This window comes from Metopolophium dirhodum, chromosome 3 (genome assembly GCF_019925205.1).
Source record: "Metopolophium dirhodum isolate CAU chromosome 3, ASM1992520v1, whole genome shotgun sequence".
Lineage (NCBI taxonomy): Eukaryota > Metazoa > Arthropoda > Insecta > Hemiptera > Aphididae > Metopolophium > Metopolophium dirhodum.
Window position 1 is genome coordinate 13,497,021 of NC_083562.1, and position 14,248 is coordinate 13,511,268.

The following is a 14,248-nucleotide window of genomic DNA, read 5'->3' on the forward strand; positions in this document are numbered from 1 at the left end:
TTTTTTTTTTTTTTTGCTGAATTCTTAGTTGTCATATATTCATTATGTTATAAATTTATTATAATATATACCTAACAGAACATTCATAAAGTTCTAATGAATATAGTATTAATAAATGAGATGAGACATATTTTTTTTTCCTAATGAAAACTTTTTAATGCATTTTCAACAACATAATATTCACTTATATTTTCTTGACATAATTATAAATATACTTACATAGTTAATTTTGTGACCTAATAATCTTGAACCATATTTTGATGTTATAATAATAAATAATAATATTAAAACAGTCATAGTTTTTTATTACGTTTAAATTCTAATATTATTTTATACATGCTCAAAATATCATAATAAGAGGGTAATAATTACCCATTAATATATTATATTGGGTTGTGTTGATACACATTTTAAATTTTGTGCAAAATAAACACCAATGTCCAAAGTTAATTCTAATTACACAGGCATAGGCTAAGTAGTAGGTATAATATAATATATTCCTGAGAGAGTGTTGTTTTTTATCTTTAGCCATTAACCAAATTGGTATTTAATAAATTACGATCAATGTAACGTGGCACAAGACTTAGTAACAACTTACTATTAAGACATTTTAATTTATCTTCTTATCAATTTGCTGCAACCATGATTCAACTGTTTCCTTAGATGATAATATTATAAACTATATTAGATGATCTAAGACTATTGTATTATTATTCCTATTTATAGTGTTATCACAAAATATGACATAATCAACGATAAAATTATAAATAATTATTATCACTAATTACTGAAAAAACAATTGCCAACTATTAATTATTACTATTATTATTATTTTGTTATGTTCATTATCTTGACAAACGTGCAACATAGCGATACAAATTGCGTTTACAATTTTCAATATTTTAATCGGTCAAGGGTTAATTTCAAACGTATTAACTTGTTAAGCAATTTGAAATGAGAATCATTGTCATTGCTATGTGCTTGGTAAACCGGTAAGCTGACTCATGTAACTTATTAAGTGTCTTATAATATAGTATAATTGTTTTAATGGTATTATATTATTCAGAACTATGAACTGCATTTCTTTTCTCATAAAGTTGAATAAAAAATTATTGTTTTCTGAAATTGTAACAAAATATTTAAAAATGAGAAACGAGTAAGATGTACTTGATCGTTTTAAGACACTATTATATAATAATCATATTATGCTACCCAAAATTCGCAAAATTACAGTGATGTACCTATTATCATAATAAGTCGATATAACGAAAACGTTAAAAACCAAAAACCAGAAAAGATGCAAATAATACTTAGTACAAGTTTATTCATGATTCGTTTAATTCGTTTGAAACTTGTAAGAACAATGTGCATAAATCATGATATAAAACGATGATTACGTATTTATGTTTTTTTTTGTTTTTAACTATGAAGAAACTAGCTTGGTCTACACCAGTGGTTCCCAACCTATGGTCCGCGAGATATTGTATGGTAGTCCGTGAGACGTTATAATAAAATATATACTAATTTGATGTACATTTTTTTATAATAGTAATTTGCGTTAAATTGTTAATAGTTTTAAACTTTTCTCAATATTGATCAATTATAAACATTACTATAAGCTATAAGGAATTTCATTGTTTTTGTTAATTCATAAACTTTAAATCCTAAAATGTGTGAAATAAAATGATTCGTTTTTATAAGAAAAATAAGGTCTAAAATTGAGGCGGTCCGTGACACATTGAAAGTTCTCTTAGAGCTCCATAGTGTCTGAAAGGTTGGGAACCACTGGTTTAGAAGACATGCGCAGAAGTGTGGAACAACACGATCAACGCTACGCCACGTTGACCGCTAAGCTACCACCATGCTCCGTCTATGAGTATAAGTTATATGATAAGACGTGATATTAGGAAAGTAGTAGGTACCAATGTACTATTAAGCAATACTCTATGGTAGGTAGCAATGAATGTAGTATATAGGTATATTATATTCGCTCTCGTGACCATCTCTCGCAGTGTATTTATTTGGTTACCACTGTTGCCAATGATATACAGTTTCATTGATAACGGTTTGGACGGATTTTATTTGTCTATACTTATAATATATTGATTTTGATTGAACAATATAGTTCCTGATGCATTTGTGAATATAATAGCTACTTTTTCGGATTTTCAATTTTTGATGATAACGTACCTATTTGATGACTGAAGAGCTTGCTGAAACAACAACGTTTATAATTTAAAAAGAGAAGATCAGATACGATTTATTTAATGACAATAAATATTAAGTCATCAACTATCACTGAAATGTGTGCAATTTTGAATTATTGACCTTTCAAAATTATCTTTTTAACAATATTTTACCTATAGTCAAATTATGTGTGGTATTGAACGGTGTATAGAATGTACGGTTTTGAACGATGCTCGTAACATTAATATGTCTGATATCAATTAGTGTGTAGAATCGATACACTTTCTTTGCACTCGAATTTCCAAACTGTTCTCAATAAATCTTTTTTGCGAATCGCAGGTGGACTATATCCGGTGTGCTTTTTGTTCTACGCTATATTTGGCGTGCTACACTTTAATGGCGTATATTATTATATTACATTCAGTAGGTACCCATACAATTTATATTGCGATGTATTAGTGATACTTTACGATAAATTATGTTGAACATTTAAGTATTATAGGTACTAACGATAGTACAACACGTCAAACAATAATATTATATTATATTGATTTTGGTGGGAGGGGGGAGGGGAATTATCCGTGTGATTATTAGCGCATAGTTTTTTTGTTTTTTTTACATTCCGATCAGAGCTAATGATCCAAGTAGCAGATTATAATATTATTATGTTGTATAGTTTCACTGCAATAACTCGTTTTTTCAGGGTTGACATATTTTATGAGTAAAATAAAAGCTAAATCTTATTTCTCCATACAACACATTTCTAGGTTTTAATAATTCAACGTGAACATTTTTAAGTAAAACTAACAAAAAAAAAAAAACAATCATAACCTTGTGTCCGCCAAATATTGTGTCTCGAAAAAGTAGGTAAGTGCGCAGTTGTATAGTACCTGCAAAAGACCTTCACCCACACCTTGTTGTTATGGTCGACGGACGACAGGTTAGTATTATTGCGATAAGTCGTAATGAAATAAATAATAATAATAATATGCCATATCGTATGACGTATAATATTAATAGATAATATTATACGAATAAAATGAAGTGTTTTTCCTCTACATTTTTTGGATTAGATCTTAGTACAAAAGTCCGTATTACGTTATATTTATTATATATTATTATTTGCGCAAGTAAAATCATAATAATAATTATTATAATTATTTATAACTGTAGTCGCCCTGAGCGGTTGCTGCGCAATTCCCTTTATATACGCAAACGCACCCACAATTTATTATACCTACGTTATGATATTATATTGATATAATATGCAATAAGTAATCGATCGTATGCAACAATAATAATATTATAAATAATGTAGGTAGATACCTACGTCGATGCGGTAAATGCATTAAAAACATACTATAATAGATAATCATCTAGACACTGTAACTATTGCAGATTTTAACAGACGTTAATAATGTCTCGTAGTACCTTTCTGTAGCGTTTGAGTTATAATATGACCAATATTTATGATTAATAAAGTCGACACTGCTTATAATAGCTATCCGACGATACTATACTTGTAATCCAGTCAAAAAACTTTTGACCCAATTTTTTTCAGTACTCTCTCCTATACCCTCAACTACGCTGACTATCATTAACTGTCAATTATTATTTATTATTTTTTATCATATTTTAATATATTGTATAATGTACATACTGTGTGAACAGTGAAAACTATACTCGTCATCGACTATTAATTTCATAGTTTTTTGTCATTATTTTAGTTGATTATAATACCGCAGTTCTTGACATGGGCGTAGGCACCTGCTGGAATAATAGCCGTCCTAGAAATCGATAATAATTGTTCGTAAACGTCATGTCAAATCAGAATTGTACTCTTTGACTCATTGTTATTAATGTTACAATATATCTTGTAAAAATTAGAAACGGTTTAGGCATATTATTGTGTACCTAATGTATTCATATAACCTTCATGTTACCAATGATTTTAAGCTGGAATTATAACGACAACGGTGGGTCGAATTAAACAAATAAGTTCAATATTGTATATAAATATAATTATAAAAATAAACATAATAATTTAGTATTACACATATAAATTAACATATAAATAAACTTATAACTAAAATAGTTTATCATTAATTTAAAAAATAGAACATTTGAATAGTCTGTTGGTTAGGTTAGGTGTAAAGTGTTAGTTTCTTGGATACAAACTTAGGCGACTGAATAGGTTGTTTATTTGGTCTTGTATGTCTTTTGGCAAATCTTCATCTACCTGTTCGTACAAGAAATGTGCTACTTCTTTGGCCTGGAAAATGCGAAATAACATAGTATAGGTAATACATAAGCCAGAAAAAACGAGATGAGTAATCAACGTCACTGTAACGTGGACGACGACTTACCTCTTCCGTCCAAAAGTCGATGGGAACGGAAAAAAGTCCGTCAAAGTCCACGTTTAGTCCACGGGTGTCGAACGATTCACGGGTAGGCACATTACCGATGGGCGTTTGTTGGGCCGTACCAGGTTCGTTGTCTATCCGGCGCAAAATCCAGTCCAATACGCGACAGTTTTCACCGTATCCGGGCCACATGAATTTTCCCTGGTTGGACAAGTGTTTGGTCGTCATTAGTATATAATTGAATTAAGAATGCCGAATGGTATACGTTGGGTTATGATAGTAATGTGAACCTCGGTACACAACGTATCGTACGAGTACTTAAACGGCAAGTCTCAAGTATATAATCAAAAAACTGTAATCTCTAAATTCATATTTAAATTTAATTCATCTGTATATTTAAGATTATAGCATAAAGTCGTGTTTTTTTTTCATTGGCAGTACCGAAAGGCATAATAACATATAAAATAAAAGGTATTTGGAACTTTTTACCAGGGACTTTTAATTAACAAGGCCTCATTTCGGTTATGGTCAAAATCGACATGGTAATATTATGCCTGACTGTCAAAAATCAACATGATAGATTATGCTGGTCGTCAACTACCGATATGGGGCTGTGGATATTAGATCGGTCACTCACCTGGTCATCTTTCCGGAACCAATTGACATGGAATACTTTGGGCACCTTGACGTTGGGTGAGGCGGTCTCCATTGACAGCCAGTGCTGAAGGTAGTGTCCAAAGTTGTATCCGAAAAACGGCCTCATGGCAAACGGGTCGTGCATAATTTCCTTGCCCTTGTGCTCGGCGGCTGCGGTGGCCTCGGACTTCATGGAAGCACCGACGTAGACGCCATGCTTCCAGTCAAACGCCTCATACACCAGAGGTACGCCAGCCGGACGTCTACCACCGAACAATATGGCATCGATTGGCACTCCCTCCGGGGACTGCCAATCTGCGTCGATAATCGGACATTGTTCGGCTGGTGTGCAAAACCTATAAAGAGAGTGTGTGCCTTTGTAATACGGCAATTTATTAAGGTGGCTATTAACTAATAGGAGTTATTATTTTTAGCTTATTGTAAATAGTTATTTTTTGTAGTTAACTGAATAACATAACTAGTTCTAATGAACATTTTAATATCGTTGATTTTTCGTTAAGAATTTAAAGTTATGTTTAAAGGTAGGTATGCATCTATAATCGCGTATCGAAAATTGAAAATTAATTAAATATTTTATTTTATTATTAATAATGAATGTTTGTTCATTCAGTAATTTATTTAATAAACATATGGATTGTCTTACGTCTATAATAGAATACATGATTAACAAAATACTTTACTATTCAATTTAAAAATTGAAAGTTGTTAAATAATTATAATAGTGACCCAGTCACTTAGATTGTAATTAAATAAAATCAACAATCATTTTTTAAACTGGGTTATTGTTCTTCATATTATAAAATTCAAAATTGTATTGTTAAATATGTTATTTGCTAACTATATTAAACTTTACAACTTTATAATTTTTGGTCAATATTTCCATTTAGAGCATCTCAGTGCTAGGAAATGTATGAATTCGGAAATCAGGATATTGTGAGTATCAAGAACTATGAATAGGTAGTGTGGATATCTGAAATTTTAGAAAATCTGATTTTCACATGCACATTTGTAATTGATTTTGGCTTTCCATATGATATTTGCACTTTTGTTCGCTTTACTTTGATATAAACACTCACCTGGAGTTCGGGTGCGCAGCTGGTGTGCTGCCGGGTGTCCATGGATTGCCCTGCCAGTCTGTGACGGTGACTCCAGGCTCCAGTTTGTCCATACCCTCCCAATACACACCACCATCGCTGGTCTGTGCTACGTTGGTGAAAAGCGTATTCTTGAACACCGTGTCCATGGCCACAGGATTTGTGGACCTGGACGTGCCAGGCGCCACGCCGAAGAACCCGAATTCTGGGTTGATGGCCCTCAGCTGCCCATTCCGGTCAAATCGCATCCATACGATGTCGTCTCCCACGCACTCCACCTTGTAACCGGGTAGTGTTGGCTGCATCATCGCCATGTTGGTCTTGCCGCAGGCACTGGGGAACGCGGCCACTACGTACCGTTTCCGACCCTTCGGATTAGTCACGCCTAAGATCTACCGTGTAAAATAATATATTTCTCATAAATTCCCAGCAGTATAATAACATCCCGGATGGTTCCGAGGGGAATAGAGATGTGAAAACGAATCGAAAATAAGCTCATGCGATTTTATGATACGTGAATTGTGGTGGTCGTGATAATAGGATAGTATAATTTGTTTATCATTGAAGAATCGCATTTCTTAAATCATTAAATATAATATATTTTAATATTATAATATACCTTATATTATTATTATTTATTACTAAATACTAACCAGCATGTGTTCTGCAAGCCAACCCTCACGGCGAGCTATCGACGAACCGATTCTTAAAGCGAAACACTTCTTGCCCAGGAGTGAGTTTCCGCCGTATCCACTCCCATAACTGATGATTTCGTTCATCTCGGGCCTGCAAAAAACCATACGCGTTAACCTCACCTGACGCATATTAACCTGATCTACCACCTAACCATACAAAAATTCCAAAAACAACTAGCTAAAATTATAAGCCCGTGGAAAGTAATTTATTTTAATTTCTTGACTCAAGGTAATGAAACGTAAGTTTTATCATTTATGTTCTTAATTCTATATAATTTCTTATTTCAAAATATCTGGAAAAAATATAATTTTAATAATCCACGTCGATACTGTGAAACGGGCCCAATGGACTCTGTATTTTATATTATTTGCCATTTACATATATAATAATATCACAAAATGTCTAGGAATTGCAAACTAATAGGTAGGTATACTAATATATAAAAATAACTAGAGTGGATTCCTCTGGATACCATTAAAGGCCGTCTTAGTTTCGTTGAAACATTGATGTAAGTATGGGCTAAACGGGTACAATTTAGACAACATTCTACAGAATTTGTGTAATTTCGTTACTTTACTCAAAGTGTTTATCGTCATAATTTGTGTAATTAATTAAACATTTCTGCCTACAAACGATATCGATTCACTGAAGGAACTGAGACACGAAACAATATGATGTATACTGTATAGAGTATAATATTTCAAAGGTATGAGTGTATGGCAATGACATAATATGAGACTTCAATAAATAAACATTAAATTATTATAATATGTATCCGGTATACTGACTTGTGTAAGATAATGGTACGGTCGGGATCACAGGGCCAGTGTGGGTGTGGGACGGGACCGTCGGCAGGATGGCCAACTGAATGCAGGGCTTTAACGAAGTAACCCACACCGTTGCCACTGTCGTCAAGCGAGTCGAGTTTTTCAAGCACCTTGGTGCCGATTCTGGTCATGATGCGCATCGAGCACACGACGTATGCCGAGTCAGTAAGTTGTACACCGAGTTTTGAGTACGGCGAGTCCAGGGGGCCCATGCTGAACGGTATTACGTACATGGTCCTACCCTCCATGCATCCTGGGAACCGTTCAGCCACCGCACTGTCCGTATCCTCCAGACTCATCCAGTTTCCCAGCATCCCCTTGGCCGATCCCCTTGGCACGTTCACTGCGTCCCTCCGGTTAGTGGTGCATATGAACGTCCGGCTCTCCACCCTGGCCACGTCCCTGGGACAGCTTCTGGCCAAAAAGCTGCAAAAAAAATCGACTTGTGTTAGATCACAGTTAAGAACCTCTATGAAGTGTGTATACGTGGTATACATGGCTAATTAGAAAGTTAGCTGGTTAGGATAGGTATAGAACGGGTTTGTCCCTTTTTTCAGCATAGCATTCCGTTGCCATGACAACATTTCAACAGAAAGTATTTTGTCCTTTAACACAAAAATACATCCATTTCTTTCCAGTTTTTCTATTCGAATAAACAGGTGTGTTTTAAAACTACTAAATTCATCTCCTTTTTTTCTGATGATATTGGTGCTCTGAACTGTCTCAAATTCACAAAACGTAAAATAAGTTTTCGATATCACACACTAATACGAGATTACCACGAGTTCACTTTCTTGCACTTATTTTTCGGGTTGTAAGCCGAAATATATTGTCATATAAAACTGATTTGTGCCGTTTTCAAAACGAGTCGATTACTACAGTAAAAAATTAAATAAATAAGAGTTATTATTACTATTTGGCTCGAACACATTGTGTTTCTATCGCGCGCGCGAGGTGAAATGTCAGTGAATATTCTTTGACGCGTAATTATATAAAATCCGTCTTATTTTTCAGATTACATTTTTTAACTCGTTGTTAAATCAACATTATATTATTATTATTATCATTATTATCATTATTATAATCCACCGACCATGATAGCTTGTGTAACCTATATTATTCTCCTATCTACTTTAAGTAATTAATAATCAACGATTATAATATAATTAACTTATTTTATTGATTAATTGTATAATTTGTTTTCGATAAACACGTTAGTGATGTTATCTTTCTTACGACTCAACAGCTATAATTGCTTGAGGACATCGAATGAGATTCATAGATTGTAGACACATAATCCAAAAAACGATTATTATTCACGAAATATATTAAATTAATATATGATAATTATTTTTGAATATCAAAGAGTTGAAAAGTAAAACGAACAATATTTTAAATGTTATCGATTATTAATTAGTGATAATATTATATAATAGCAAATTGTATTGTTAGTAATGTAGAGCTAATATTTCGTTAACTTATCAAATTCTATTGAATCGTTTTAATGTTTTGAAACAGGTTTCAATAAACGTTTTTGGAGCTTAGAGTTTCGCTCGGTGAGTGTTATTTAATTGTTTCCAAACATCGTTTTAAAATCAGCTGCTATAGTCTCACTATAAAAACTATTTTGCTCTTCACGGGACTTAGCTTATTCGTTTTACAGTGGATTCTCAAAAAATTTACCGTAAAACTTCCATACACAAAATTGGATTTCAGTCGAAAATATTTTTTATTTCCACGGTGCTAAATATTGGACTTTTTATGTCACTGAATAAAATTGAAATCTAGTCCGAAACGAAAATTTGCTCGGTCCTTTGCCGTTCCATTTTATATGGATTTTACAATATTATATATTTATGTTTTATTTTTTTCTTTCCATACAATACATAATACAATATAGAACGTGAAGTACGTCGCGCTTATGTTTTAGTTAAATCGTATTTTTCTTTCACCAACTCAAAATACGCATCGCGTTCAAAACACGAAAACAAAGTACATAAAACCAATATCAGTTTTTTTTTCATCTATATACATTTTATTATGTTATTACGTTACACGAAATTAGTTTTGGAAATTTATTTGTACATTGACATCGTAAAATAACAAGTAAAATAACAACTTTCAGCGTAATAAACAGAAATTGCGATGCTGCTATATTATTATTCAACGTGCGTATTTATTTCACGGACTAATATATATAGTAATAACATTATATAACCACCCGATATACAGGTATAGTGATTAAAATGTATAAATTAAAAAAAATTAAGACATAAAAAAAAAGGTTTCTTTTATTTAAACGCAAAAAGTTTCCGTCCACCTAGTCTTTTACAATATTATATTTGAATAAAAGTTGTGGCATTTTCAGTTATTCAAAAAAAAAAAAAACGATTCGTAGTCGTAGAACAGTATAGCTACACGTGTTTGATGTACGCGTTTCGCGTGAGCAGAGAAAATGAATTCCCCACACGTCGTACGTGCAATTATTGATTATTCCTGTCCGTACGCGCAATGCACACTTATAATAGAATTGTTTGTTTTATTTAACCGTTTTCCTAATTTTCCGTCTTTCTATACGTGAGTTACCGTTTTCATCTGGAAAACTGTTGCGCACGTTTTCCGAGAAAGAGTTTATAACCGATGATCATTTTTAAAGCACTATAAACGAATTTCCGTGATCCGGACGTGTACGAATAAAATTAATCGAAATTCAAATTTACCATGCTGCAGCGATGATGGACTTTGATCAGTGGTGGCGGTATGAAGAAGACTACCGTAGGACCGTAGGATACCGGAAATACGCAGAATAAAGTGACAACGGATGTATAATATTGGTCGACATAATAATATAATATAGATACCTACTATAGATAAAGAGAAAGCCACTGTTCGTAATTGAGTCATATCGATATCAATTAGGTGAATATGGAGGTTTATATCATACATAACGATAATCATAAAGTGATATTCTGTCTTAGATGTCTGTTCGCGTATCATTAAATTCGTTGAATCAATAAAATAGGAATTCATTCGAGGACATCATTAGGAATGAGGACTTTTAAAAATTCTTACGATGCAAAGTGATCACGACAAGTAACTATTTTGATGAGATAAACGATGACACTTATTATAATAATAATGATAAAACCATAGAAGTAGACTGTCCACCGTCATCAAAAAAAGAAAAAATGGTATAACGTTTCGTCATTATTATATAGCAGACTAACCAGTTTTGGTACTTTGGCAACGGGACGATGGTGCGATTTTCCAGCAAAAGTTCAATGAGCATCGAGTTCTCAGCTTCAGATCCATCGCAAACGTACACGTTCGACGGCTTGCACAACCGCACACTGTCTTCGACGAAATTCTTTAGCTGTGTAATCATTATCATAGTATTTATTATAATATTTAGGTATAACAATTAAAAATACAATAATATAAACTAGCACATATGACTACCTAATGACCACGCATCAATAAAAATAATATTAAAAAATTTATTAATGCATTAAACAAGTACTAAATTAGTTGATCTGTAGTTCTGTAACATAGTCTATTATATAACCAAACTAGGTTGAAATAACAAAAAAAAATTGAATACTCATAAAAAGTTTTAAAAAAAATTGTAATTTAAAACAGTAGGTATTTATCTTACTGTACACTTTGGTGTTTACGACGTACAATTATTAGCGTCTTAGCAGTTCAATAATATATGTTGTGGTTAAATTACACAATTACGTCATAGTTTTATATTAATTATAGGATCAGGGTTTTCACATGATATATGTTGTTATTATAATTTGTTGTTCAGATCTTCAAATTGAATTGATTGTTACAATAATATCATTGTTCTATAGAATTTCAGATTATAGCGAGAATCTATAGATATTATACATATCCGAAATCGCCGTACAATATTGTAACAAAGACTTATAATAATTATTCAACAAAAATAGGGCAGTGGCCATACGAGGGAGACGCGTTATAATATGATTATCATTTTTGTTTGTACCTTTTGGGGCAACAACGATACAACGCTCAACTTCCTGACCGGCTGCGACCCGGAAGCCCACTGTAAATGCACCTTAGGCCGGCAGTGTGAAATGTCCCTGTGAAAAAAAAACAAAATATGAATAACGTAACCGTTACATTATTATTATTCCATGGAGTGGATAAATATATTATTATGTACTTACTCTCCGATACTGTCGAAATCAGGCATTTTAATTTTTCGTTATAACGTACAGTGATACAAGATATGAAAACAACGTCAAAAAAACAAAGTGACCGCGGATTCAAATCAGATGACGACTTCAGGTGTCACGTTTCATCGGGATTCGACGTGCTAATAAAATAATATAATATTATCATATTATGGTAAAACGAACCGGTGGTGATGGGCTGCTGACGATCGACTAAATATCAAACTGTCGGACGATCCGTTTTTAAGTGTACGCCGAGCGTAATCTGTTTACACTACGTTATCGTTTCCCACCTCCACCTCCAATTTCAACACGTGACCAGACAGACTCCTAACGAACGCTGTGTCGTATATTATACGATCTACTCGCGCGTGCCCTACACCGATATAAGCGCAAGGTGCGTGTTATTAGATTGTGGTACCGTGATAATAGGCATAATGGGTACTATAGTATAGTAAAGTGCTATTACCTATTAACTAGTTAATAGATGTATGCATAATTCACTCTTTAGACGGAGATTCTATTGTTTTCATTTTAATCACATGTCGCTGCAGACGATGTAGGTAAGTATAACAGGTATTTAATACGATATTCCAATGATAATAATAATATGATGTTGTGGACGAAATTTGCAATATAAATAAAACTAAAAAGACATTAAACGCGCTATTAGGTACCTAACCAATATATATTTTAGAATTTAAATACTGACTATTCATATCTGTGAATAGACAATCATTTTACTGCTCAAATGTTATATTGTATCCTACAGAAAAAGAACATACAATGTACATATTTAAATAGTTTTCCCTCGACGTTAACATAAGTCTGCACACTTATTATATGTCCAGGGATTGTTATGTTTGTCAACAACAAAACAAGTGAACAACCAATATTGGTTAGACTTATTATGTTAACAGTTTATAACAGCTTACACGAAATTGACTATTTTTAGTATAACCACACAAATATTGAATAAAGATAACTATGATGAAAATAAATTTGTTTTAATCATCTAGAACCTAGATTCTAGGTAAAAAAAAAAAATGATATTACCGAATTTAATATTTGTGTTTCTGAGTACTTGATTTGGAAAAATAAAGCATACTGGAATTTTTTTCCAACAAATTATGGAAAATAATAGAACTATAACTGCCCAAAGTTAATTTTGATTTACATTAAATTAACAAGCGTGTAAGATGATCATGTGTGAATCCCCCTTTAAAAATGGAATGCACGCTCTTGTTACTGTTTTTCCTAACGCGTTAACTATTACAAGTAGGTCTAATAGACTTCCAAATAAACAGTACTGAACCAAAATTTAAAAATGTGATGTTTATTCTACCTTCTGTAAATTTTAATTTTTTAGTTTTTATGAAATCGTGTAAAAAATAAGTATTATATTATGAAATAAAAGCAATTATTTACTGTGGTAGGTAATTTACTACTAAACATGGTTCAACTAATCAGGTAGGTATGTACTTTTACCATCACTTAATTACAATATTTAAATCGCATATGAATATAATAATTATAATATGAATCTATATTATATATTATGCATAATATAAAATATAAACCTAAACATAAATAAAATGTGTATAAATTATTCTCATCATCCATTAAAATTCAAACCATTTAAAATTGTGTTTAATCATGTGTCATATTACAATAATAATGAAAAAAAAAGCGACAACACATAAAACAACTTGTAAATTGTATAATAATAAGGTTATAACTGTGTTACTTTGTCATAAAATGCTACTTTTCTGCATTAGGTATTTTATATTATCAGTAATATAATCCAATGATTGTTTTTTATTAAATTTTGGTTCAGTAAATTTGTCCCGGTTAATGTACGGTTGACAGTACCCCGCTTTTATGTATTGGTGTGGTTACACGCAAGGTGCAGAATGCAGATATGGGGGACTTTTGGTATGTTTGTGTAAGCATAAGCATAATATAAGCATATAATTTTATGATAAATAGTATACGATAAGTATGAACAAAAATTTAGCTTTTGGGGAAGTAATGTAAGCATTTCCCTAACTTTTTTCAAATTAGGGTGGACTGTACATTATTATACATCATTATCATCATCAGCTATGTCTCACTCAATTCAGGGCTTAAAGCGGCACAAAATGAGTTAAGGTACTGTGATCTCTAAACTAGTTGAAGCGTGCCGTACGTATAAATTTAAATAGGTAATTATTATTACTTTA

General features: G+C 32.2%; 1 protein-coding gene across 1 annotated transcript; it reads right to left on the reverse strand.

Moving 5' to 3' along the window:
• Positions 1-4,186: 4,186 nt before the first annotated feature.
• On the reverse strand, positions 4,187-12,253 carry LOC132940395 (phosphoenolpyruvate carboxykinase [GTP]-like). The gene is made up of 9 exons (XM_061007983.1): positions 12,021-12,253; positions 11,837-11,933; positions 11,052-11,197; positions 7,786-8,250; positions 6,955-7,087; positions 6,284-6,693; positions 5,188-5,542; positions 4,554-4,751; positions 4,187-4,459 (listed from the first exon to the last, which is right to left on the reverse strand). Exons 1-9 carry the CDS (start codon positions 12,044-12,046, stop codon positions 4,346-4,348), a joined length of 1,944 nt encoding a protein of 647 aa, XP_060863966.1. The 5' UTR covers positions 12,047-12,253; the 3' UTR covers positions 4,187-4,345.
• Positions 12,254-14,248: the final 1,995 nt, after the last annotated feature.

Bases quoted from the DNA above. Each gene is read 5' to 3' on its own strand.
- LOC132940395 (XM_061007983.1), bottom strand. From the start codon at position 12,046: ATGCCTGATTTCGACAGTATCGGAGA. The intron at 11,198-11,836 runs GTACAAACAAAA...ATGATTACACAG, and splicing joins TATCGTTGTTGCCCCAAAAG to CTAAAGAATTTCGTCGAAGA. The intron at 8,251-11,051 runs GTTAGTCTGCTA...TTTTTTTTGCAG, and splicing joins TTGCCAAAGTACCAAAACTG to CTTTTTGGCCAGAAGCTGTC.